This window comes from Carica papaya, chromosome 7 (genome assembly GCF_054855325.1).
Source record: "Carica papaya isolate Zhongbai chromosome 7, ASM5485532v1, whole genome shotgun sequence".
NCBI lineage: Eukaryota > Viridiplantae > Streptophyta > Magnoliopsida > Brassicales > Caricaceae > Carica > Carica papaya.
In genome coordinates this window covers 10,457,683-10,482,490 of record NC_142315.1, presented here as the reverse complement: position 1 = coordinate 10,482,490, position 24,808 = coordinate 10,457,683, and the positions used below count along the sequence as shown (strand labels likewise).

Below are 24,808 nucleotides of genomic sequence, written 5' to 3'. Positions count from 1 at the left end.
AGAATGTCTCATCCTATCCTCTGTTATGGAATTAAAGCCAAATTAACAATAATACAGTATTTTGTACCCTTTAAAAAATATCTATAATTAATTATGGGTTACTAATGGAGGCAGAATAAAAAATTATTCTCTGTTAATTTCTGTTGACTTATTTTACAATTTGAATGCATAATAATATCTGATTTATCAATTTTATGGTTTGAATGCATGTGTTGCTGCCATACATGACTATTGTTAAATTGGAAAACTGAGGTATGATTGCATTCCTTGATGCATGTTTGTTTGTTTATGTGATTACAGTTGAATTTAAAAATGAAAACTAAAGAGAAATAAGAAATTATCTGATTAAGTAAATGGATGAAACGACAGCCTTACTAGATATCTTGGGAGATGGTGGACAGACCGGGTAATATAGAAAAACCTACCATGAACGTTGTCTCATATCAGACGGGGTATCGAGACTTTGTAATTTGGTGCTCATACTGGACGGGATATGGGGACGATACATTTCACTCTCATATCGGACGGGGTATTGAGGTTTAATGGTTTGGCGCTCATACCAGACAGGGTATGGGGACGACTCTCTAATAGAGAATGTTAAAGAAAATGATTCACGCATAGCAGGAACATCCATATGAATCCCCATGGATTCCAATAAGCTTATAAAAGGGAAGGTTGTTGTTTGATTTATTGAATATAAATTTATAATGTGTGCCTGTTACTAATTGCATATGGAATAATGATAAGTGCTATGTTATTGTCTCTATAGGTTATTTTTATAAATCTCGCTGCGGTAAGTGGACGGTAAATAGTTTTATTATTAATAAATATATTTGTTTAATTAAGTACTCCATTAGTTGTTTTGATTTTCTACCAACTTTCATTTCTGTGTTGGTGAGTAGCGTGATATTTTTACTGGGCTAGTATAGTTCATTTCTTATTTAACTATTTCAGATCAAGAGAACTAGGATCCAGAGCCCAATTCACAAGAGAGTTGCAAGTAAGATACTAATTTTATTTATTTTCTGTTTATTTTCTTAATTTTTTTTATATTTCCTTCAAAATGGTAATTCCTGTAGCATGATTTGGGACTTTAAGTTTATGTGTAAGGAATGTAAACCTTAATTATTTATTTTGCTTCCGCACTAAATTCATAATTTATTTTCTTTAGAATTTTCGGGATCGTTACACCTAAACTGCCCAAGTATTCATCCATAACTTGCGATAACTTCACCATGGAAGGAGAAAAATAATTCCTCCAGTCATCCATTTCTCCTTTTTCTAAACAGGTGTTTGTTCTCAAAATTATTTATTGATTTCCTAGATTTATTCACCTCCAACCGCTTCAGGTTCTCAAAGTTACATAGCTTTACAATCTCTTCCACCACACCTTCTTCTTTCTCTTCCATGGTAAAATGAAATCCCAAGAATGAAGTCAGCTTCTTCAATTGACACACCATGTCTTCTTTCATATCCTTGTACTTTAATAACAACACATTATCAGGTCTCTCCTAGCTTTCCTTCTGGTAACCCAACATATATTCCAAGAAAGGACCGAACCCAACAACTATTGGCTTTTAGGTTCCCTTATATATGGAAAAACCCAAATCTTTTTTAGTCCACTTATTTTTGGCCTATTAGGGCTATTATAAGTTTTATAGTATAACACTTTAACCCTAAGGAACAATAAAAAAAAAAGTTTTAAGCCACAAAAAAGAAAGAGAACAAAAAAAGAAGAAATTTTTGTTGAAAAATTACATCAAATCTATTTCAGTTCTTCCCACGATCAGAGGGTCATCTTTACTCGGATTAGGCTGAAATTTGGTGTGTATTTAGAAGAATCATTGCTCTTTATTATGAATAGTGAAATTGATTTTGAATGGTTGGATTTTTAATATTCTCAGTTCGAAATTACTGTTTACGTTTTTTTTTTCTCTATAACAACCAATTTGATTTTCTCCTACAATTGGATGATCATTGTGGTCTGATGAGGCTGAAATTTGGTGAGCATGTTTGAGATAAGTTGTTCTTTAATCTGAATGGTGGAGGTCGAATTTGAATAATTAGAATGCATCCATTTCGCATGAACAGTAGCTGTGTTTTGGTGATATTTCTCCATTCCTTTGTTTATCTCTTGTTGTTTTGATTGATTTGTTGTTGAGACTTTGCTTGAAGATTATTATGGTAGCTTGTAGTTGGTATAAATACTAATTTTTATAGTGGAGCTCTTTTACTTGGGACAGGAGAGGTCCCGTGGTTTTTATCCTTCACATTGAAGGGGTTTTTCACGTTAAAACTTTTAGTATTTTTGTGTGATCATTTTGAGCATCTTGAGGCAAATTTTACTATATTTATTTGGTTGGATTTTTATTTAGTTTCCACTCCTTATAGATTCATTCAAGTATTTTTCTTCAAGTGGTATCAGAGTTTGGTTCACTAATTGACACAAGAGGGTATGAGGAGGATCAAATTTACTCATGAAACTCACTCAACGTATGTAATATCGAAATAATAACCACCTAGAATAAAACTCATCCCTCTAATTGAATCTACGATCCTAAAGGAAAATACAAAACAAAGACTAAGAAAATAAAACAATGACAGAAAAAACGTCACGAATTTACTAATAAGTTGATCCTCGCTCCTTGGCTCGGCAAGACTTCTGAAGACTCCTGCTTCCCAAAGAACTTGAAGAAGCTAATTTTAGAAAAAAAATGTTTAAAGAAAAAAACTAAACCTCTCAAAAATTCTTTCAAATTTATTCTCAAATGTGTGTTTTACATCCTAGGGCCAAATGTCTATTTATAATATTTTTCGGGCAATCTAGATGAGTATAAAAATCTTAAGATAATTAATAAAATAATAACCTAGATAAAATTCTATTTTAATCTAGGATAAATACAAAATAAAATAATTATTATGTCCCAAATAAATATTAATTAACTAATTCTAAGAATAGAGTTATAATTAAAATAATATTTAATTCAAATTTATGTTTATCCCATGTGAAATTCATTAAAAAAATATGTAAAAATTAATTTTAACACACAAGTATTTAAAAGTGGGTCTCAAGCCTTTTTTAAAAAATGCTTTAAAATAAAATAAATATTTAAATAATATTTCAAAATAAAGGAAGAGAAGGCCGACCAATTGGGCTACCCAAATGGACAGGCTGGCCGGTCCCTGCGGGAGTCACAGGCTAGTGGCTTGGGCCGTTTTGGTGGGTCGTCCACAGGCTTGTCTGTGCGGAATGCGCATGTTTGGCCCTTGGGCCTGCGTGCGCGCGGTTGGTTCTGCGTGGGCCTAGAGGGCCGCATGCATGGGCGCTTTTGGGCTCTCGTTCTTGCGATTTGTGCATGTTCAGGGACTGTGCGGGCTAGGCCATATGTTCGGCCCACATGTGACCCTCCTTGCCTATGTGTGGGCCTCCAGTTCCCTGTTTCGAAAAGGTTTCTTATCTCGAGTTTTCCTATGGAGTATAAGATAGCCCTGACTGCCTTACCACGGGACTGGGGAACACCAATGGATGTGCGAGCCAAATATCCTGTATGTACATTATAATGCATGTATACCCCACGGGTACCCAAAACCATACTACATTTGGGCTTTTGTCTTGGGTTAGAATTTTCGGGCCGAGTCGTTCTTTAGCAGTAAGGTCTGTTACCCTTCAAGTTTCTAGTACCTTCTGGTCTCGTTTTTTTTTAGACCGAGAACTATGTCTGATGGATTCAACCTCGCTTTTGATACTTGGTCAGGAATAGCGTAACTTGGAGTATCGTCAGCTCGCAATTACTTTCTCTCATATCCTGAAAGCTCTTCGATACTTGCTCACTTCTTGCACTCATCTGGTTTAGGCGTGTTGTCTGCGGGTATCACGTCACTAATTCATTTGTTGATTGTGGAGTTTTTTTCCTGCTTGTTTGAATGTTGGAGGTGAATGTGAGTGAAATAGTCTATTTGGATGACACAAATTATTACAAGTGTAAAGGAAAAATGAAGGATCTTCTTGTTATGAAAAAGTTGTATTTACCTATGTTTGCTTTTCAAAAACTTGAATCTAAATCCGATGAAGATTAGGAATTTGAGAATTTACAAGTATGTGGTTTTATTCGACAATGGGTAGAAGATAATGTGTTGAATCATATTGCTAATGAAAGAAATACCAAAGTTTTTGGTGAAAGCTTGAGACTTTTTATGCTTCAAATACTAGAAACAATAAGTTACTCTTGCTTAAAAAAGCTATACGTTTATAATATAGAGAAAGTAGTTTTATACTTGATTATGTGAATGAATTTTAATGTACCTTTAATCAACTGTTTGGTATGGGTGTCAAATTTGATGAAGATGTTATTGGACTTTGGTTGTTGACTACACTTCATGACTCAATGGAAAACTTTCGTGTATCTTTGACTAATTCTGCTCCTAATGGTGTTGTAACCTTGAAGTATGCGAAGATTGGCATTTTAAATGAAGAGATAAGAAGAATAATTCAGGGGACATCTAGTTCACAGCTAGAAATCTTGGTTACTGAAACCAGGGGGGAGAAGTAAAAGTAAGGATCAAGATCATAATGGTAGCAAGATCAGGAGTAAATCAAAATCAAGGTACAAGAATCTTGAATGTCATCATTGTGGTAAAAAAGGCATATCAAGAAATATTATTATAGGTGAAAGAAAGAGAATAAGGCAAACAAAGTAAAGCAATAATATAAGGAAAATGACAACAATACTGATCTGTTGCCATTACCATTTTAGATGATGATTTCACTATAATTTATTAAGAGAATATGATTAATATAGCCTATGATGACATTGTTTGTGTTCTTGACAGTGGTGCATGCTTTCATGTTACATCAAGAAAAGAATTCTTTACATCTTATACTCGGGTAATTTTGGGGTTTTCAAGATGGTTAATGATGGTGTGTCAAAGGTGATAGGCATTGGAACTATTTATTTAGAGACCCAAAATGGAACAAAGTTAGAACTCAAAAATATTAGACATGCTCCAAACATTAGGTTGCATTTGATCTCCACTAGTAAGCTTGATGATGATGGCTATTACAACACTTTTGATGATGGGTCATGTAAACTCAACAAAGGTTCCTTAGTTGTGGGTAGAGGAAAGAAGGCTTCGGGCTTATATTGGTTGCAAGTTTCAATCTCTACATATCTTTTTAATACAGTTGAAAGTGATAACTCCTCAGAATTATGGCACAAGAAGCTGAATCATATTAGTGAGAAGGGACTTGATTGTCTAGCTAAAAAAATTTACTTTCAAGATTAAAAGGTGCAAGTTTAGACATGTGTGTTCATTGCTTGACTAGGAAACAAAATAGGGTTTCTTTCAAACATCATTCTCTTCTAGGAAAGATGATTTAGTTGAGCTGGTACATTCAGATGTTTGTGGTCCTTTAAAGGATAAGTCATTTGGTGGTGTACTTTACTTTGTGACTTTTATTGATGATCATTCAAGGAGACTTTGGATTCGTACTTTAAAGTCAAAAGATCAAGTGTTTGGTGCCTTTAAAGAATTTCAAGCCTATACTGAGAGATAAACTAGAAAGAAGTTGAAACATATTTGCACTGATAATGGTGGTAAGTATTATGGGTCTTTTGATGCATATTGCAGAGGTCAAGGTATCAAATATCAGAAAACACCTCCTAAAACTCCTCACTTGAATGGTTTGGCAGAAAGGATGAACATAATATTGATGGAGAGAGTCAGATGCATGTTTTTAGAGATTAAATTGTCTAACATTTTTTGGAGTAGAGCTTTGTATACTGTCACACATATGATTAATCTAACTCCCACTGTTGCATGAGGAAATGATGTTCTTAAATAGGTTTTGGTATGGTAAAGATGTTTCTTATGAACACCTACGAGTGTTTTATTCCAAATGTTTTGTACATGTTCCTAAAGGTGAGAGGTCCAAGTTAGATGCCAAGACTAGGCAGTATATCTTCATTGGCTATAGGTAAGATGAGTTTAGTTATATATGTTATGACCCAGTTCAAAAGGAATTTGTTAAAAGTTTGAATGTAATCTTTATAAAAGATCATACTTTGAAGATATTGACAAGGTAGAGAAATCTAAGTCTCAGATTAGTGGTTTGATTAACTTAGACTCATCTCTTACAACTCATATGCTTGATGCAGTTAAGGTTCAAAATCATGATGTGCAAAATGATAATCATAATACGAATAAGATTGGTGTTACTAAATATGAAGTAGTTAATGTTTAACAAGAGGTACATATTGAGGAACTTAAAGTTCCACTTAGGAAGTGTACTAGAGATTGAATGCATTCTCCTAGGTATTCGCTAATGAGTACATACTCTTGAAAGATGAAGAAGAACCTGAATGTTATGAAGATGCAATTAAGAGTGAGCAAAAGGTAGAATAGATTGCAGTTATGAAAGATGAAATGCAATCTTTAGCTAATAATCACACTTTTGAATTGATGAAGCTTCATAAAGATAGAAAATACTTGAAAATTAGGTGGGTCTATAGAGTAAAGCAAGAAGAAAATTTTTTATCTCCACGATACAAAGCTAGATTAGTTGTCAAGGGCTTCAGTCAGAAATGTGGAGTTGATTTTGAGGAGATTTTCTCATCAATGGTCAATATGTCATCAATTCGTGTTATTTTGGGGTTAGATGCTAGTCTTGATTTAAAGGTTGAATAAATAGATGTTAAAATAGCCTTCCTTCATGGTTACTTAGAGGAAGTAATCTACATGGAATAACATGAAATTTTTGTGGCGAAAGGAAAAGAAAATTATATCTGTAAATTAAAAAAGAGTTTGTATGGGTTGAAACAAGCACCTAGGTAATGGTATAAAAAGTTTGAGTCAGTTATGATTCAACAATGCTATAAGAAGACTACTTTTAATTGTTGTGTTTTTATGTAGAGATTTTTTTATAGTAATTTTATAATCTTGTTGCTATATGTTGATGATACGATTATTAGGTTCTAGTTCTTTCAGAATTGATCGCTTGAATAAAGAGTTGAGCAAATCTTTTTGCAATGAAAGATTTAGGGCCAGTAAAGCACATTCTTGACATAAAAATCACTCGCAATAGAAAATGTAAGAAGTTGTGGCTATCTCAAGAAAAGTACATTAAGAAGGTACTATAGAAATTTAATATGGCCAGATTTAAAACTACAAGTACACCTCTTACCATGTCTTTCAGATTGAGTGTCAAACAGTCTCCTTCTAGTGAGTAAGAAAAAAAAGGCATGCAGAAAATTCCTTATGCATCTATAGTAGGTAGCTTGATGTATGTTATGGTTTGTACTAGATCAGATGTAGCTCATGCAGTTGGTACTGTTAATAGATTTCTATCTAATCCATGAAAAGAGCATTGGAATGCTGTGAAGTGGATTTTGAGATATCTTCATGGTACTGCTAGTTTGAAGTTGTGTTTTGGGATTGAAAAACTTATTCTCAGTGGTTATATAAATTTTGATTTGGCAGGGGATACAGATTCAAGAAAGTATACTTCTGGGTATTTGATTACTTTTATAGGGGGAGCTGTAGTATGACAATCTATATTGCAGAAATGTATTGCATTGTCTATTATAGAAGTTGAATTCATTGCAGCGACTAAAACATATAAAGAATTACTTTAGATGAAGAAGTTTGTGAGTGAGGTAGGCTTTACACAAATGAGATATGTCTTATTTTGTGATAGTCAGAGTACTATTCATCTTGGTAAGAATCTTATTTTTCATGAGAGATTCAAACATATTGATGTGAGGTATAATTAGATTTGTGATGTTTTGGATTTTAAGCATCTTGAAGTTGAAGATACACATTGATGATAAGTGGTTCTGATATATACATAAAGGCTTTACCAAGAGTGAAATTTGAAGCATGTCAAATGGTTGTCGGTTTGACAAACACCTCCACATAGTCGGGAGGGGGAGAATTGTTAGGTTTTGGGTTCCCTCCTATGTGGAAAATCCCAAATCTTTTTTAGCCTACTTATTTTTTGCCCATTAGAGCTATTAGGATTTTTATAGTATACCACTTTAACTCTAAGAAGCAATAAAAAAAAATAAGTTTTCAACCATGAAAAATAAAGAGAACAAAAAAAGGAAATTTTTGCTGAAAAATTACATCCAACCTGTTTCAGTTCTTTCCACGATCAGATGATCATCTTTATCCGAATCAGGCCGAAATTTGGTGAATTTTTAGAAGACTTGTTGTTCTTCATTCTAACGGTGGAGATCGATTTTGGAAGGTTGAATTTCTGATATTTTTAGTTCGAAATTACTATTCACATTTTTTTTCTTCTCTACAACAACCAGTTTGACTTTCTCCAACGATAGAACAGTTATTGTGGTCTGATGAGGCTGAAATTTAGTGAGCGTGTTTGAGATAAGTTATTTTTTGATCTGAATGGTGGAGATCATATTTAAATAATCAGAACACATTTGTTTTGTATGAATAATAGCTATTTTTTTGGTGATATTTCTCTATTCCTTTGTTTATCTCTTATTATTTAGGTTGATTTGTTATTGAAACTTTACTTGAGGATTATTGTGGTAGCTTGTAGTTGCTGTAAACACTAATTTTGATAACAGAGCTCTTTTACTTGGACTAGAAGAGGTCCTGTGGTTTTTATCCTTTACATTGAATGGATTTTCTACATTAAAAATCATGATGTCTTTGTATGATTGTTTTTGAGCATCTTGGGACATATTTTACCATATTTATTTAGTTGAATTTTTACTTAGTTTTCGCTCATCATAGATTCATTCAAGTGCTTCTTAATTTTTACTTAGTTGTCACTTCTCATAGATTCATCAAAGTGCTTTTCGATTTTTATTTAGTTGTCACTCCTCGTAGATTCATTCAAGTGTTTCTTGATTTTGACTTAGTTATCACTCATTATAGATTCATTCAAGTGCTTCTCTTCAATACCTCTATTGCACTACATTTCAAAGGCTTCCTCTAGCTCTAGTGGAACCACACACTGCGATTTTATCTTGTTCGTGTAATGCTATGAAGAGATAAAGGTGTCAAAAGGGTTTCAGTAAAGATAAACTATTCGAGTTCCAGAGCCACCATTGATGTTCAAGGAAGGAAAGGGTATGTGGATGGCGAAGAGTCTTGGGTAGGGAAGATTTGAGAGATCAGGAACTTGATTGTTAGCGTAAAGCTTGTATTCAAAAAAAGGAACAAGGCCATAAGGATTTGAATTGAAAAGATGATGATTAAAAAAATTTTCAGAGAAGAGCTTGCAGCGATTAATGATGGCAAAAGCCAAGGGATTTAACCCCGTAGTGCTTGATTTTGAAATGGTGGCAAGAATTAAATCACCCTCCATTGATTTGAAATGTTTATGGTAAGATAAGATGGCTTGAATCTCTTTTGGCTGGCACTAGAAACCATGAAGCTTGTAATGATATGGAGTTCTTCATCCTTTCTCTTTAGGTAAACTATCTAACAATTCCTTACACTCACTACTTACATCAATAACTTCTTCAGTTGATCTTACCTTCTTAGTATCAAAGCTTTGCATTTTATTTTTTTTTATTTTCTGTCTAAAAATATAATATGATAAAAATTTGCCTACCAGCAATCTTGCATAAATACACTTTGTATGTTCCAACACTCTTTTCTTATGAGATTCTATTATTAAAGTTAATAGACTTTATACTTAAAATTAAACAGATTTCACACTTAAAATTAACATATTTATTATTAAAATCAACAGATTTCATACTTTGAACAACCTTCATAACTGTTTCCTATCTTTATAAATCTTTTAATCTTTCCTTAATTAAAATATATCAACTATGGGTGAGAATTTGTATATGACATTTTAGCTAATTTTGGAGTTAAAAAGGGAATTGTATTTTTCATCTATAATGGAACTCTTTATTAAAAGAAAATATTTTTTTCCACTCAAAGTTCTCTAACAAAATAAGCAATGAACATATGTGAGAAATTTAAATACAACTAAAAACCATGGATAAACAATTTCATAAATGTAAGAAAAACACACTTCACTGCTATGAAAATAGTCCTCCAAAATAGATTTAAGATGTTCACTTTTTGTGTGTTATTAAATTGAAATATTAGTTAAAGAAGTCAGACATGCATTTGATCATTAGGTATTGTTCAATTTGCCTAAGGCTCTATTTTTGTTTAATGAGGTAGCAAACCATGTCAAGAAAAATGGTAGTAAGGAGGAAGCTTTTAGTATTATGTAAATTTTTAGAACAACTCCACTTAGTAAATTATTGATAAAACACATTTACAAATAGTATATTCCATCTTGAGATGAAAGTCAATGTAAATATTATATAAAATGGTTATCGTAATTACCATAGAATATACATATCCTATTTAACATAACTAAAAGTTACTATTGGATTTAAATATTAAAGATGTATTTGGAATAAATGAATTACTTTACAGATTTTATTTTGTTTCAAACTCCAATTTTGTCTAAGCAAAATAATAATAATATAATTAAATATTAATGACAATGAAATTAATAGTAATGATACCAATATACTCACATGATAATTGAAAATTTCAATATATTAAATTTACACTTATTATTATTATAGTATTTTATCATTATTTTTATTTCTTTGATTATAAGTATTGTATTTGAGATAAAAATGAAAAAAAAAATAAATGAATTAAAGGAAAAGAAAAAAAGAAGGAGAGCCCAACAACTCGAAGCCTAACAAGGCCAGCCCGAACGGGAGGAAAAAAAAAGAAAAGAAAAAAGAAAGGAAGAAAAATACGAATCCCATATGAGCTTTAAATCCGGGTCTACAAGCAAAACGACACTTTTTAAAAGTCTATGAGATTTTTCGTTAAAAGGGAGAGAATGTCTAATTATAAGAAGACAAATAGTGAAAGGCCAAAAAAAAGAGAACATTTTTTTTAAAAAAATGAATAAATAAAATAAAATAACAAAAAAACAAAAAGGGAAAAAGATGAAGTAATTTTTGCTAATTGTATTAATTTAAATACATTATAAAATAAGTTTTTTTTATATATTTTAATTTTGTACTATTTTAACATAAAATATTTGAAAATTGATCCATACAATAGAATTTTAATATATAATTTCACTTTTAATATAATCGATTGTGACTTCTGTTCTTAAATAAAATTTTTACAAAATTTTTACTTTAGTGATAATTTAAAATATTTAATCATTACGAATATAGAAAAACATATTCAAATGCATCAAAAAATCGTTTATAAATGTATTTTTATCCAAACATTTACTAAACTTCATTCTTTACTACTTAATCCCCTTTATCTTCCTCTTAGAAATAAAATCTAACACTAACTGGAATATATAACTCTAACAAATAACCCACTTAAGAGACAGACTAGGACCATAATCATTCCAATAGGTCACACCCTAGAAGATCAAGAAAGAGAAGCTGGACTGTCCCCTCCTGCCAGTGGCGTCTGGAATAGACAGGAACAAAGCAGCCCCCCCCCCCCCCCCCGGTTTGGAAGAAGAAACCATAAATGGGTTTTACCCTTGACCTGAAACGATGCCGTTTGTGTCAGTCGGGAGAGGCTCAGTTGGACTTCACTGTTGGGTCCTGCATCTGGGCGTCGATTGAAATGGGCTTCTTAATTAAGCTGAACTGGACTAGCTTCTTTAAGGCTTTGGGTGTCTTGGACCCGCTTCTTCTTTTTTTATTCTTATTTTTTCATTTCATCCTCAGCATTTTTTCGATATAAATATATATATTAAATTTCATTCTCACTAAAACACAACTAAGATAAAATAAATTTAGAATTAGAATTAGAATTTGATGAAAAAGCAGAGAAAATTAAAACAATGATGATAATCCTTATAATCATAATAAATTCAATTTTGTTAAATTTTTAATTATCATCTAGCCAATTTTATTATCAAATTTATCGTTATCATTATTATAAATAATAAATTTAAAAACATCAAATTCAATTTCATTATTCTTTAAAGGTAAATTTTGAGCGAAAAAAAAAAAGAAAAAAACATCTACTTACTCTAGAGAATAATATATATATATATATATATATATATATATATATATATATATAAGAGAATTACATATGTTACTTTCTTCTCTTCCAAGTGTACTATTGCAATCTCTAAATATTACATCTTTCATTTTTTTTTCTCTCTCTCTTTTTTACTTGTATTGAAGAATTCTTCAAGTTCTAATTTTATTGCTTTAGCTTTTATTAAAATTATTTTTTTAATATATAGTTTAAAACAATGTTAGTATAAATTAAATATTTGTTATTTCATCAAAACTAACGTATATTTTCTAACAGCACTGAATTAAACCTCTATCATAGAACTAACCATCCCTCTACTAAATTACATTGATATTAACGTAAAACATTTACATATATCTAATTAAAATTATTTTTTAAAATTTAAAATACTCACTTAACTGAAAAGATATTTGTCTTTTTAAAGAATAAATTCAGAGATAGATGTGTGAGTATTGATGAAAAAGACGGATGTCAATATAATATCTTGACTAAATTGTTCGAGCTACCTCTAGAAATGTTTTGTTATTTCTCCATGACTTATCAAACTTTATAGAAATGAATGGATAAGTGTTGGATGAAATTGTTTTTTTTAAAATAATATTACTTTTCTACACACAAAAAAATAAATAAATAAATAAACACACCAAAGATTTGACATTCTTTATTAAGTATAGTAATCAAACTTCACGAGCAAAGTCGTCTACAAGCATAGTAATCAAACAAACAAATACTATTTAAACAATGACTTCACAAACTCAGTTTTTCTGAACTCAGTTGACCGCTTAATAAGTGAAGAAATATTGTAAGAAAACCAAACAGAATTGATCATATGAATTAAATAAATTACCAAAACGGAAATATTGATCATACTGCTGACATGAAAACTGATGAGAAAAGTCACCATGTATTGTGTATACATATATAGGTATATATATATATATATATCTCTCTCTCTCTCTCTCAGAAGCATCAATACAGCTTGAACGTAAGACCTGAGCCACCCAAGTTTTCGTCCATCACCTGAGACAGCTTCTTCACCATGGAAGGAGAAAAATAATTCCTCCAGTCACCCACTTCTGCTTTTCTAAACAGGTGTTTGTTCTCAAAATTCTTGATTGATTTCCCAGATTTATTCACCTCCAACCTTTTCAGGTTCTCAAAGCTACACAGCTTTACAATCTCTTCCACCACACCTTCTTCTTCCTCTTCCATGGTAAAAGGAAATCCCAAGAACGAAGCCAGCTTCTTCAACTGACACACCATGTTTTCTTTCATATCCTCGTACTTCAAGAACAACACCTTATCAGGTCTCTCCCGGCTTTCCTTCCAGTAACCCAGCATATGTTCCCAGAAAGGCCCGAACCCAACAACTCCTTTGCAGTACATTTCAAAGGCTTCCTCTAGCTCCAGCGGAGCAACACACTGCGGCTTTATCTTGTTCGTGTAATGCCATGAAGAGATAAACGTGTCGAAAGGGTTTCGGCAAAGATAAACTATTCGAGTTCCGCCATTGATGTTCACAGAAGGAAAGGGTATGTGGGTGGCGAAGAGTCTTGGGTGGGGAAGATTAGAGAGATCAGGAACTTGATTGTTGGCGTAGAGCTTGTATTCAAAGAAAGGAACAAGGTCATGAGGATTTGAATTGAACAGAGGATGATTAACAAAATTTTCAGAGAAGAGATTGGAGCGATTAATTATGGCAAAAGTCAAGGCTTTTAACCATGTAGTGCCTGATTTTGGAATGGTGGCTAGAATCAGATCACCCTCCACTGATTTGAAATGCTTCTGGTAAGACAAGATGGCCTGAATCTCTTTTGGCTGGCACCAGAAACCTTGAAGCTTGTAAAGATATGGAGTTCTCCATCCTTTCTCTTTAGGTAAACTAGCCAACAATTCCTTACACTCACTGTTTATATCAATAACTTCTTCTCCTCCTCCTTTCTCATGATCATCATCTTTTTTAGATGATCTTACCTTCCCATTAGACTGGTTCTTTGTTAAACCAGGGATTGCCGTGGGAATAAATCTGGTTGCACAGCTTTGCATTTTTCTTATCTCTTCCTCTTTTCTGCTTAAAGATATAATTTCTCAAGCTAGAAGATGATTGAAATTCTCGTGACCACTATGTCCTTATAAATACTATTTGCATGCAATAATGACTTCTGGGTAACACTTTATTTAATAATTTTTTTATTTTTAGAAAAAAAAAAGTGGAATATGGTGATCTGTGATCATTTTAATTTCTCACGTTTCTTTACCTCTACACATTTTTTATTTGCTTCCTTGTGGAAACTGCATGTGAAGTAGCAAGTCGGCTACTTATTGGGCCCTTCTTTAAACAACATATCTCTCAGGTATTTTACCTAAATAATCAATTTTATTTTTATAATTTTTTAAATAAAACATTAAAACTATATTTATAGAATCTCACCGCTTATATGTATGTATGTGTATATATATAGCGGCGAACAATAAATACAGGCTGGACCACCGGCTTACAGCCCCCAAAACTATACAAAACAACAACAATATGTACATCCCCCGCCACCCCGAAAGTGTAAAGCTCAAATCTGGCCCGCAACAGGTGAGCACAGACGAAACATAACAAGGCGTGACGCAGAGACGACGGCATACATTTGATAGTTACATTTGTTTCTTATTTATATATGTATATATAAAGAAATAATTACTTATAAACACATAAACTTTTCTCGTCATAATAATTACTCTTGGCTTACAACATTCAGATCCGTGAGTAAATTATGTTCTTCAATTTCTATAAATAAAATTAAGACTCTCTCTGTATCTATATATGTACAAAGTTTTTGATGATTGTAAATCTACTCTTAAGGATAAATAAAGTCGAGTAATTACATATTAATGTAAACAATCTATATAAATATCTGAGGTTTCCTTAAAAGAAAAAAAAAAAAAAAAAAAAAAAAAACCTAATTTTTTATCCTTTAACATGCATTCCACGTGAATTTTATATTGAAATATTATTAATTAATGCATTCACCTCTGCCACCTAATATAATTTGACCATTTTACACAAATAAGAAAAATATTTTTTTCCTTTTTCAATAAGTCTAAATAACAAAAAGTCCACGACCAGCTTTTAAATTAAAATCTTGAGAACGAAATTTTATGAAGTACCCCAAATATTCATTTTTTTTTCTTTTTTCAGAAATATTTTATGAATTTTTTTTATACTTTTTTAATTCAAAATGTAATTTTTCTAAAATTAATAAATGTTATGAGTATTTGTTTCCAGTCTTTTATTCTTATTAGATTTCACGTATAGAAGGATTAAAGGTTTTTCTTAAAGACTTCGTATGTATTGTTGATTATTTTGTGGTGAAAAGTGGTGTCTAAGCATTATTCTACATTATATTTTTGCTGATTTTTTTTTTTTGAAGGTGAATGTAAATATAGATTTCTGTATAGGGGCTTATTTGATGCATATGTTATGATTCGTAAAAATATTATTTTACATAAAAGTTTATATTATATTCAATAAAAATAATTATATAAAATATTATTACCTTAAAACCCAGAAAATTATTATTTAGTAAAAATACATTTCACATAAAATCTAAAATATCTCAGAATTACCAAGAGAATTTTATAAAATCCCAGAAAGCATGATTCTTGAACCTGATAAAATTTGAAATAAACTCATATTTTTGTTGCATGATAAAACCGTGGCTTTTTTAGAAATAATATTTGTTAGGTACGCAATTTCAGTCGTATGCTTATTGATATTTTGTTGTGAAACCGTTTAAAATACAATTTTACTTTCTTGGTGTCAATAATTTATTGGTGACCGCCCTCCTATATTTTTATTTAAGATTAAATTATTAATTTAAAATAAAATAGTTTAGTTTGAATAGAATTTCAGAAATTTACAGGAGCATTTGATAATTTAAAGTTTTAATTTTTTTTTTCTATAAAAGTATAATTTTTTTTTTTAGCATACTAAAATAGTCTTTCCAATCCATATATTTATGAAAATTATCTTTTTATATAACGGTCCGCAACATAAAAGAAAATGAATTATAAATTGAATGCGGAAACAAAATAATAAAATTAAGATTTACATTCTTTATACAATAATTGAGAATACCCAATAGAATTACAGAAATGGTCATTCTAAAAAAACAAATGAAAAATCAAAAAAATAAATAGAAAATAAATAACTGAGCATATTATTCGCAACCCTTTTATAGATCGAGATATAGATATTGGTCCTCTTGATCTGAAATAATTAATGAAAAAGTGAGCTACACTACCGCAGTAAGAATATCACACTACTCACCGATACAGAAATGAAGGTTGTAAAAAATTATAAAAACAACTAATGGAGCTTTTAATTTAAGTAAATTCATTTGTCATAAATAAAATTATTTATTATATACTTACCGTAGTGAGATTTTCAAAACCGATATATAGAAATAATAACATAAACAACATCATAATCTTATTTTCAATTAGGCAGAACAACAACTTTTCTTTTTTATCTATCTACTGGTATCCATTTGGGTCCATAGGGATGTCTCCACTACACGTAAACCCTTATTCAATATTATCAACCAACTGGCCGTTCTCATACTCCGTTCGGTATGAGTGTTAAAAATGTCATCCCTCAATACCCTGTTCGGTATGAGGGTAAAACGGACCGTCCCCATACCCCGTTTGGTATGAGCGCCAAAAATATCATCTCTCAATACCCCATTCGGTATGAAGGTGAAACGAGCCGTCCCCATACCCCATCTGATATGAGCACCAAAATACTAATCCTCGATACCCCGTCCGGTATAAGGAACGTTCACGGCAGGGTTCTTTATATACCCGGTCCGTTCACCATATCTCAGGATATCCAGTAAGGCTATCATTCATTCATTCACTTAATCAAATAATTTTTCGTTTAATTTTTAGTTTCACAATTTAATAGTAAATTACGCAAAATAAGCAATACATGCATTCAGAAAATGTAATTGATCATCTTACAAATTCCAGTGTATTATTATTCATTCAAAACTGTAAGATCAAATAATTAGTTAGAATACGACAAACAGTAATAAATAACCGGTTTCGACTCCATTAGTAATCTGTAATTAATTATCGATATTTTTTAAATTACGCAAAATATCGTATTATTTATAATTAAACTTTAATTTCGTAACAGGGAATAAGGTGAGAGATTTTTACCTGAATTGATGTCCGAAACACTAAACTTTCAGTTGCGCCTACTGGCGATCCCTAAGTTCCCTGAATTTTCCTTTAAAAATTAAAATACGCTTCAAGTATCTAAAAATACCCAAAAAAATCTAAAATCGGTGTTAAAAACTTTTTTTGGCCAATTTCAGAATTTCGGCACGGCGGTACCGTCGTGCTTCGACGATGGCACCGTCGTCCACAGTAGCAGTTTGCCTCGAACTGGCCGTTTTCAGACAGTTTTGGTCAATTTTGACCGGTTTTATACCCATCCCTGCAAAAAAATACGTTAAGGGACCTCAGTTAGCAAAAAAAAAGTCAAAAAATAAAAACTCACCGACGACATAATTTTCCGGTTCGGCGGCTCTGCCGGCTCACCTTCACAGTTGGGTGTTTTTCTTCGTTCAACTTGTAAAACAGAATAATGATTACAATGGTAGAAAAATCGTACGAAACATGAATTGAAAAAGGGCTTATCGGAGGCGATTTTTAATTTTTTCACGACAGCACCGCTGGGCTTTACTCGCGGTTTTTGCCTTATCTGCCAGTCGTTTTGCTCCATTTGGCCATAGGGGTATTCAAAATTAAATTTTGAGCGAATGAATTTTTTTTTACCTTTTTTGGCAGCGGAGGTGGCTCCGGCGCGGCGGGGGGCGGCAGTCGGCTCCCTTCTTCGGCGATTGGTTCTTCTTCTTCAGTGGAGGGCTGGCGGCTAGGGTTAGAGTTCAGTGTGAAGTGATATATTTATATCCGTCTCATTTTAATATGGGTTATTCATCGTGTTTGATCTCGACCATCCGAATTTAAAGAGAAAATAAATCTGCACGTTCATCGCAATTTGATCTGGACCGTACGATCGCATTTAAAAAGAGAATGAATCTGTATTGTTCATCGTGTTTAATCGCGACTGTCCGATCGTACTTGAGGAGGGAACGGATCCGCACCATTTACGTGTGTGGGGACAAATCCGGACTGTCCGATCGCGGGTACGCAGATTCCCAGCGTGACCTCCTGCGTAATACCGAGTCAGCGTGCCTTATCACGTGGCGCAGTCCAGTTCGTCGGGACTGTTGACTGAATGGTCCTACGTGACATATTTTTCTTAAATTGCGTTTTGACTTTCAGTTTCTAATTTTTATTTCAAAAACACCGTCAGAATCTAAATTTTCACATATTTTTCCTAAAATTATTTTTAATTTCATCATTCACCTATTTTTTTTAATTTTTACATTAAATAAAAATTTAAAAATTATATTTTATACATTTTTTAAAATTAATTACAGGTATTACATTTTAAGTTATTGTTATTTCTGCGTGTAATTTGTATTTATTAATATAATATATTTTATTTATTTACATAAATATGTTTATAATATTAAAAAGATTTATATAATATATATATATGTAGTGAATCAAGTTCGAACATGTTTTAGAAGTTGAAACTGAACTTACCCAATCTGCTCATTTTTTCTACTAATCCGAACTCAATTTTAATGATTAGAAAATTATATTGAATCAGATTCGGACAATTCAAATTAAACAAATTTAGGTACAAAATACCATCTCTGAAATTACCATGATTTGATATAATAATAAACATATGAACGGTCTTATTGACCAAATTAGAAAAACTCAGATATGACTTATTTAACTCATTACAGTGTAAAAGCGGACATAATTTGATATGTACCAAAAAATTAGACAGGAGTGTGCTGAATGATTCTGAGTAAATAATATTTAATTTAATTCTTACCTCAAATCCTAATTCAAATTAAATGAAAATTTTTTTAAATATAAATATTATTATTATTTTTTTAAACTTACGTAATACATAACATAACATAAATATAAAGAATCGTTACAAATTTTGCAAAGCAGGGACACAATCTCTCTCTCATTTTTATTTCATTCTCCAATAATTTAAAAAAAAAAAATTATGAGACATATTTAAATTAACTGTTCAAAATTATATCCTCCACACCACATTTTATGATTAAATTAAAAAAAAAAAACAAAACCTTATTTGTTCCTAATAATAGGATCGTTGATTCACTAATACGAATGTTAAATTAAGTAAAAGTAGATCAATGTATCTAATTAAACACTCCTAAACACAAAGCCACATGTCAAATTATAAGGAGAAAATGAATGAATTAAAATAATTAAGCTCATCTTATAAATTTAAACTTTGTAAAGTAAGAAAAAACAGTAACCCACTTGAATTACCAATACGCTCAATTTTAAAAATGTTATAAATGGTTTTTTTTTTTTTTTTTAATGTAAACGTGGATATATATATATATATATGTATATATGAAAGCGGTAGTTGGGATACTGGAGTAGTTGTAATCATGTAGGAGTGATTTTTGGACATGGTCTCATGGCATGTAGGGGCGGATTTTAGCATTGACGTGCCGCAAAATGTGAGGAGGCTGGAGGCGTGGAAGTTGTTTGTTGTCCTGCCAGAATTAAATATGCCGACATTTAATTCATGAATAAATTATTTCTACTCTAAAAAATACACACACATATATATATACATGCATCTTTCTTTTTTTTTTTTTTCTTAACAATTAAAAGAAATATTTAATAATATCGTTTCCATGTTTCTTATCTTATTCGTCCCTGACATCTCTACTACTTCCCTTTGCCGACATCACAAAATTCACCATCCTTATTCAACCAAGAAAAATTTGTACTAGTTTCATATTTTATTGGTATATGAAACCGTTTTTTATTGTTTATTCCTGGAAGTTAGATATATATTTTATTTACAAAATTATGAAATACTGAAGTTTGACTCTTGAAAAAATGATGAGAAAAAACGAAGTAATCTCAACTAATGATCGGAGAACAAGAAATAAAGAGTAAAAAGAATTAGGAGAAGCATCCACTCGAAGATGACATAAGCGTTCCCTCTCCAAACACGATCGGATGGTCAGATTTAAACGCGATCAATAGTTTAGATCTACTTCCTATTTAAATGTAATCAGACAGTGCAGATTAAATCACGATGAATGGTGTAGATTCACTCTCTATTTAATCGTGATTGAACGGTTCAGATCAAATGCAATGGACGGTCCAAATTAAATGAGGACAGATATAAATAACTTTTTTCACACTAAACCCTAACTCTAGCAGCTAGACCCCCCCTCCTCTCCCCCCTCCGCCAGAGAAGAAGACTCAGCCACCGGAAAGGAAGCCGTCACCACCCGCTGCCGTGCCGGAGTCCTTTCCGACCGCCAGAAGAGGTAAAAAAAATTTTCTTTGTTTGGAATTCAATTTTAAACACCTGCATGGCCAAATCAGAGCAAAAAGACCGACGGATTGACCAGAAACTGCAGGCAAAGTCCAGCGGCGCCCCTACGGGGAATTATAAAAACTGTCTCCGATGAGACCCTTTTCAATTCCCGTTTTACATAATTTTTCTACCATTTTGATCACCGTTTCCATCTCTACAAGTTGACCAGAGCAAAACACCCAATTGCAAAGTGAGCCGGCAGAGCCGCTGCACAAGAGAACCCTACCGCTGGTGAGTTTTGATTTTTTAATTTTTTGGGCCAATCGAGACCCCTTAATATGTTTTCTCGCAAGGATTGATACAAAACCGGCCGAATTCAGCCGAAAATAGCCGAAAACAGCCAACCCGAAGCGGACCACCGGCGGAGCCACTGTGCCGGAATTTCAGAATTGGCCAAAACGGGATCCTAACACTGTTTTTAAGTTTTTTAGGATATTTGCAGGTACTTGTAGTGCGTTTTAATCCCCGAAGAAAAATTCAGAGAATCAAGGAACCGCTAGTAGGTGTAGTCAACAGTTTAGCTTTTCAGACATCAAATTGAGTAAGAATCCCTCAACATATTCTCTGTTACAGAATTGAAGTATAATTAACAATAATACGGTAAATTATGCTATTTACAAAATATTCATAATTAATTACGGGTTACTAATGGAGCAAGAACTGGAAACTATTCATTGCTAATTTTGTTGATTTATTTTACGGTTTAAATGCATGATAGTATTTTATTGATCGATTTTATAGTTTTAAATGCATGTATTGTTTGTTTTGTATGGTTACGGTTGAATTGGGGAATTGGAGGTTAAAGGTAAACGAAAAATTGTGTGATTAAGTAAATGGATGAAATGACAGTCTCACTGGATATCCTGAGAGATGGTGGATGGACCGGGTCTATTTGGGAACCCTACCGCGAACATTGTCTCATACTGGACGGGGTATCGAGACTTGGTAATTTGGTGCTCATACCAGACGGGGTATGGGGACAGTTCGTTTCACCCTCATACTAGACGGGGTATTGAGGTTTAGTAATTTAGTGCCCATAATGGACGGGGTATGGGGACTACCCATTAATTGAGAATATTAAAAGAAAGGGGTTCACGCGTAGTGGGGACATCCCTGTGGACCCCCATGGATACCAACAAACTGATGAAAAGAGACAGTTGTTGTTTTGATTAATTGAATATGGAATTATAAGATGTGCATATTATCGATTGAATATGAAATCATGATAAGTGTTATATTATTGTCTCTATAGGTTGTTTTTGTAAATCTCGCTACATAAGTGGATGGTAAATAATTTTATTATTAATAAATGAACTTGCTTAATTAAGTGCTCCATTAGTTATTTTTTATTTTTCTACCAACTTTCATTTCTGTGTCGGTGAGTAGCGTGATATTTTTACTGGGCTAGTGTAGCTCATTTCTTATTTAACCATTTCAGATCAAGAGCACCAGGATTCGGAGCCCGATCCACAAGAGGGCTGCGAGTATGATGCTAATTTTATTTTATTTTCTATTTGTTTCCTTAATTTTTTTGTATTTCCTTCAAAGGATAATTCCTGTAGCACTACTCGGTACTTTAAGTCGTTGTGTAAGGAATGTAAACCCTAACTAATTATTTCGCTTTCGTATTTAATTTATGATTTATTTATTTTGAAATTCCGAGGTAGTTACAGTTAGTATCAAAGCCGTGTTCCTCGGACTACTTCCTTACACAAAACCCTTAAAAAACACCAAAAACAATGAATTATCACTCAACTATTCCTTGTGAAATGCAAGTACAGATAGATGAGGATAGGAAGACCCCCACTAAACCGAGCAGGCCGGGAGGGTTCGCTTAAAGAGGATGTCGACCGGTTATTTGAGATGCTGGAGAGACTCATTGTTGCCCAGTAGGCCAGTAAGGAAAGGAGGGAGCTACCTGACCCTCCCCCGCTACTACAGGTTGAGCCACCCCTGCAGCGAGAGGATCCCGAGCTACCCTGGTATGACCCTGCTCCTCCACAGTACCACCCGATACCACCACAGTATGATCTGGTACCTCAGCCACAGTACCACTCGGCACCACCACAATATGGCCCGGTGCCCCAACCACATCACCCGGCACTACCATAATACAATTCGGTGCCTCCATCGTATCATCCAGTACCACCGCAGGGCCACCCAGTCCATCCTCAGCGCAGTCCAGTCCCTCTTCCACGGAACCCAACTCCTCCCATGATGGACCTGGGCTACATTGAGAGGTATAAAAGACTAAATTCATTTACTTTTGCAGGGGGATCCTCTTTTGAAGAGATTGAGTACTAATTAGTTGAGACAGAGAAGACTTTCATGATGCTTGGGGTGACTCCCGAACAGAAAGTCATCCTTGCTACCTACATGCTGGTGGGAGAAGCAGGCCGTTGGTGGCAACTCAAGTAGGCCACCGTGCCCTTTCCAGTCACTTGGGAATAGTTCTTAACGGCCCTTCATGCAGAGTACCTTATAGAGCATCTCAGATATCTGAAGAAGATGAAGTTTGCGCACTTGGTCTAGGGGAACATGACTGTATCAGAAAATGCTCACAAGCTCCTAGAGTTGGGGCGGTATTCCCTGGAGAGTATGACAGATGAAGGCAGGAAGGCTAAAAGGTTCGAGTGGGGTCTTTGTCCTGAGATTAGATAGTAGTTGTTTGTGCTCGAGCTCAGCACTTATTCGGTTGTCCTGGTCAAGACACAGTTGGTGGAGAGGAATCTCTGCACCTTCCCTCTAGGGAACCTCAGGCCCCTCAGTCCCTTGGCTCCACACCGCAGACTAGCACCTACAGAACAAGAGACCCAGATCGATGACTCAGGCTCCTCCTCAGGTTCTAACAACAGGGTGCGGTAAGACCTGTCAGCACTGTAGCAAGGATTATGGGGACCAATCTTATTATCGCCTCAACAATACCTACCGCATATGCGATAGTGCCCAACATTATATAGGGAGTGCCTGAAGAACCAGAACCAGACTAGACCTCCTACCTAGGGTAAAGCTTACAACCTCACACAGTAGGATGTCGAAGCCGACCCGAACGTGGTACATGGTACGTACACTATCTGTAACCATCATACTCAGGTTTTGATTGATACTGATGTATCGCATTCATTTATTTCATATGTTTTTGCATCAAAATTAAATGTATTATCTGAAAAACTTAATTTTGTGTTGTTTGTGTATATTCCTAGGAGTACGACACTACTGGGAGAAGTTGTACATAGAGCCTGTGTCATAGATATAGCAGATAGAAAATTGAGTATGGACCTAATAGAGATTGACATAGGAAACTTTGATGTAATCTTAGGAATGAACTGGTTAGCGGCATATCACGCCACTATAGATTGTTTTAGTAAGAAGGTTGTATTCAACCCTTCTAATGAGGAGTTATTTACATATTAATAAAATTCTCTAACATTTGTTTCTCTAATGACAAATTCTCTTATTTGATGGTTTCAGAATGCAGGCAGATAGGGGTCGCACAACAAGTACAACTTCAGAACTGAAGAGAGTCACAAGTTTTGGCCACCTGACTGTTCAGCCTGAGTTAATTCGGAGAATAAAGGAAGCTCAGTCCACCGATTCCACCTTAACAGCACTCAAGAAAGATGCAGAACAGGGAGTTAACTCAGAATTCTGAGTCTCTGCCGATGGGTTACTCAGGTTCTAGGACAAAGTGTGTATTCCAGGTGACAGTGAGTTGAAAATAGATATTATGAGAGAGGTCTATAGCTCAAAATTTGTCATGCATCCCAGAAACACTAAGATGTATCAGAGTACACGACTCCAATTTTGGTGGAACGAGATGAAAAGAGATGTAGGTAACTTTATTTCTAAGTATTTGGTATGTCAGCAGGTTAAAGTAGAACATCAACGCCTAGGTGGGCTACTTCAGCCACTACCAATTTCGGAGTGGAAGTGAAAACATATCACCATGGATTTTGTGACAGGATTGCCTAGGATACGCTCAGGACATGATGCTTTTTGGGTAATTATTGACCGGCTTACCAAGTCTTCCCACTTCTTGGCCATCAAGATGACCGATGCCTCGGACAAGTTAGCAAGAATATATATCTAAGAGATAGTCAAATTACATGGAGTATCAATGACAGTAGTGTCCGATAAAGACTTCATGTTCACTTCTCGGTTTTGGTCGAGCTTTCAGCAAACCATGGAAATGAAACTGTCCCTTAGTACTTAATTCCACCATCAGACCGATAGATAGTCAGAAAGGACAAT

At 33.5% G+C, this 24,808-nt stretch overlaps 1 protein-coding gene and 1 pseudogene across 1 annotated transcript; both read right to left on the bottom strand.

The window, feature by feature from the left end:
* Positions 1–1,129: 1,129 nt before the first annotated feature.
* LOC148252951 (cytosolic sulfotransferase 15 pseudogene) lies at positions 1,130–9,529 on the bottom strand (annotated as a pseudogene).
* A 3,145-nt stretch (positions 9,530–12,674) lies between these two features.
* On the bottom strand, positions 12,675–14,155 carry LOC110826173 (cytosolic sulfotransferase 15-like). Its single transcript, XM_022056775.2, has one exon. The coding sequence runs from the start codon at positions 14,083–14,085 to the stop codon at positions 13,009–13,011; it is 1,077 nt and encodes a 358-aa protein (XP_021912467.2). The 5' UTR covers positions 14,086–14,155; the 3' UTR covers positions 12,675–13,008.
* Between the last annotated feature and the right edge of the window lie 10,653 nt (positions 14,156–24,808).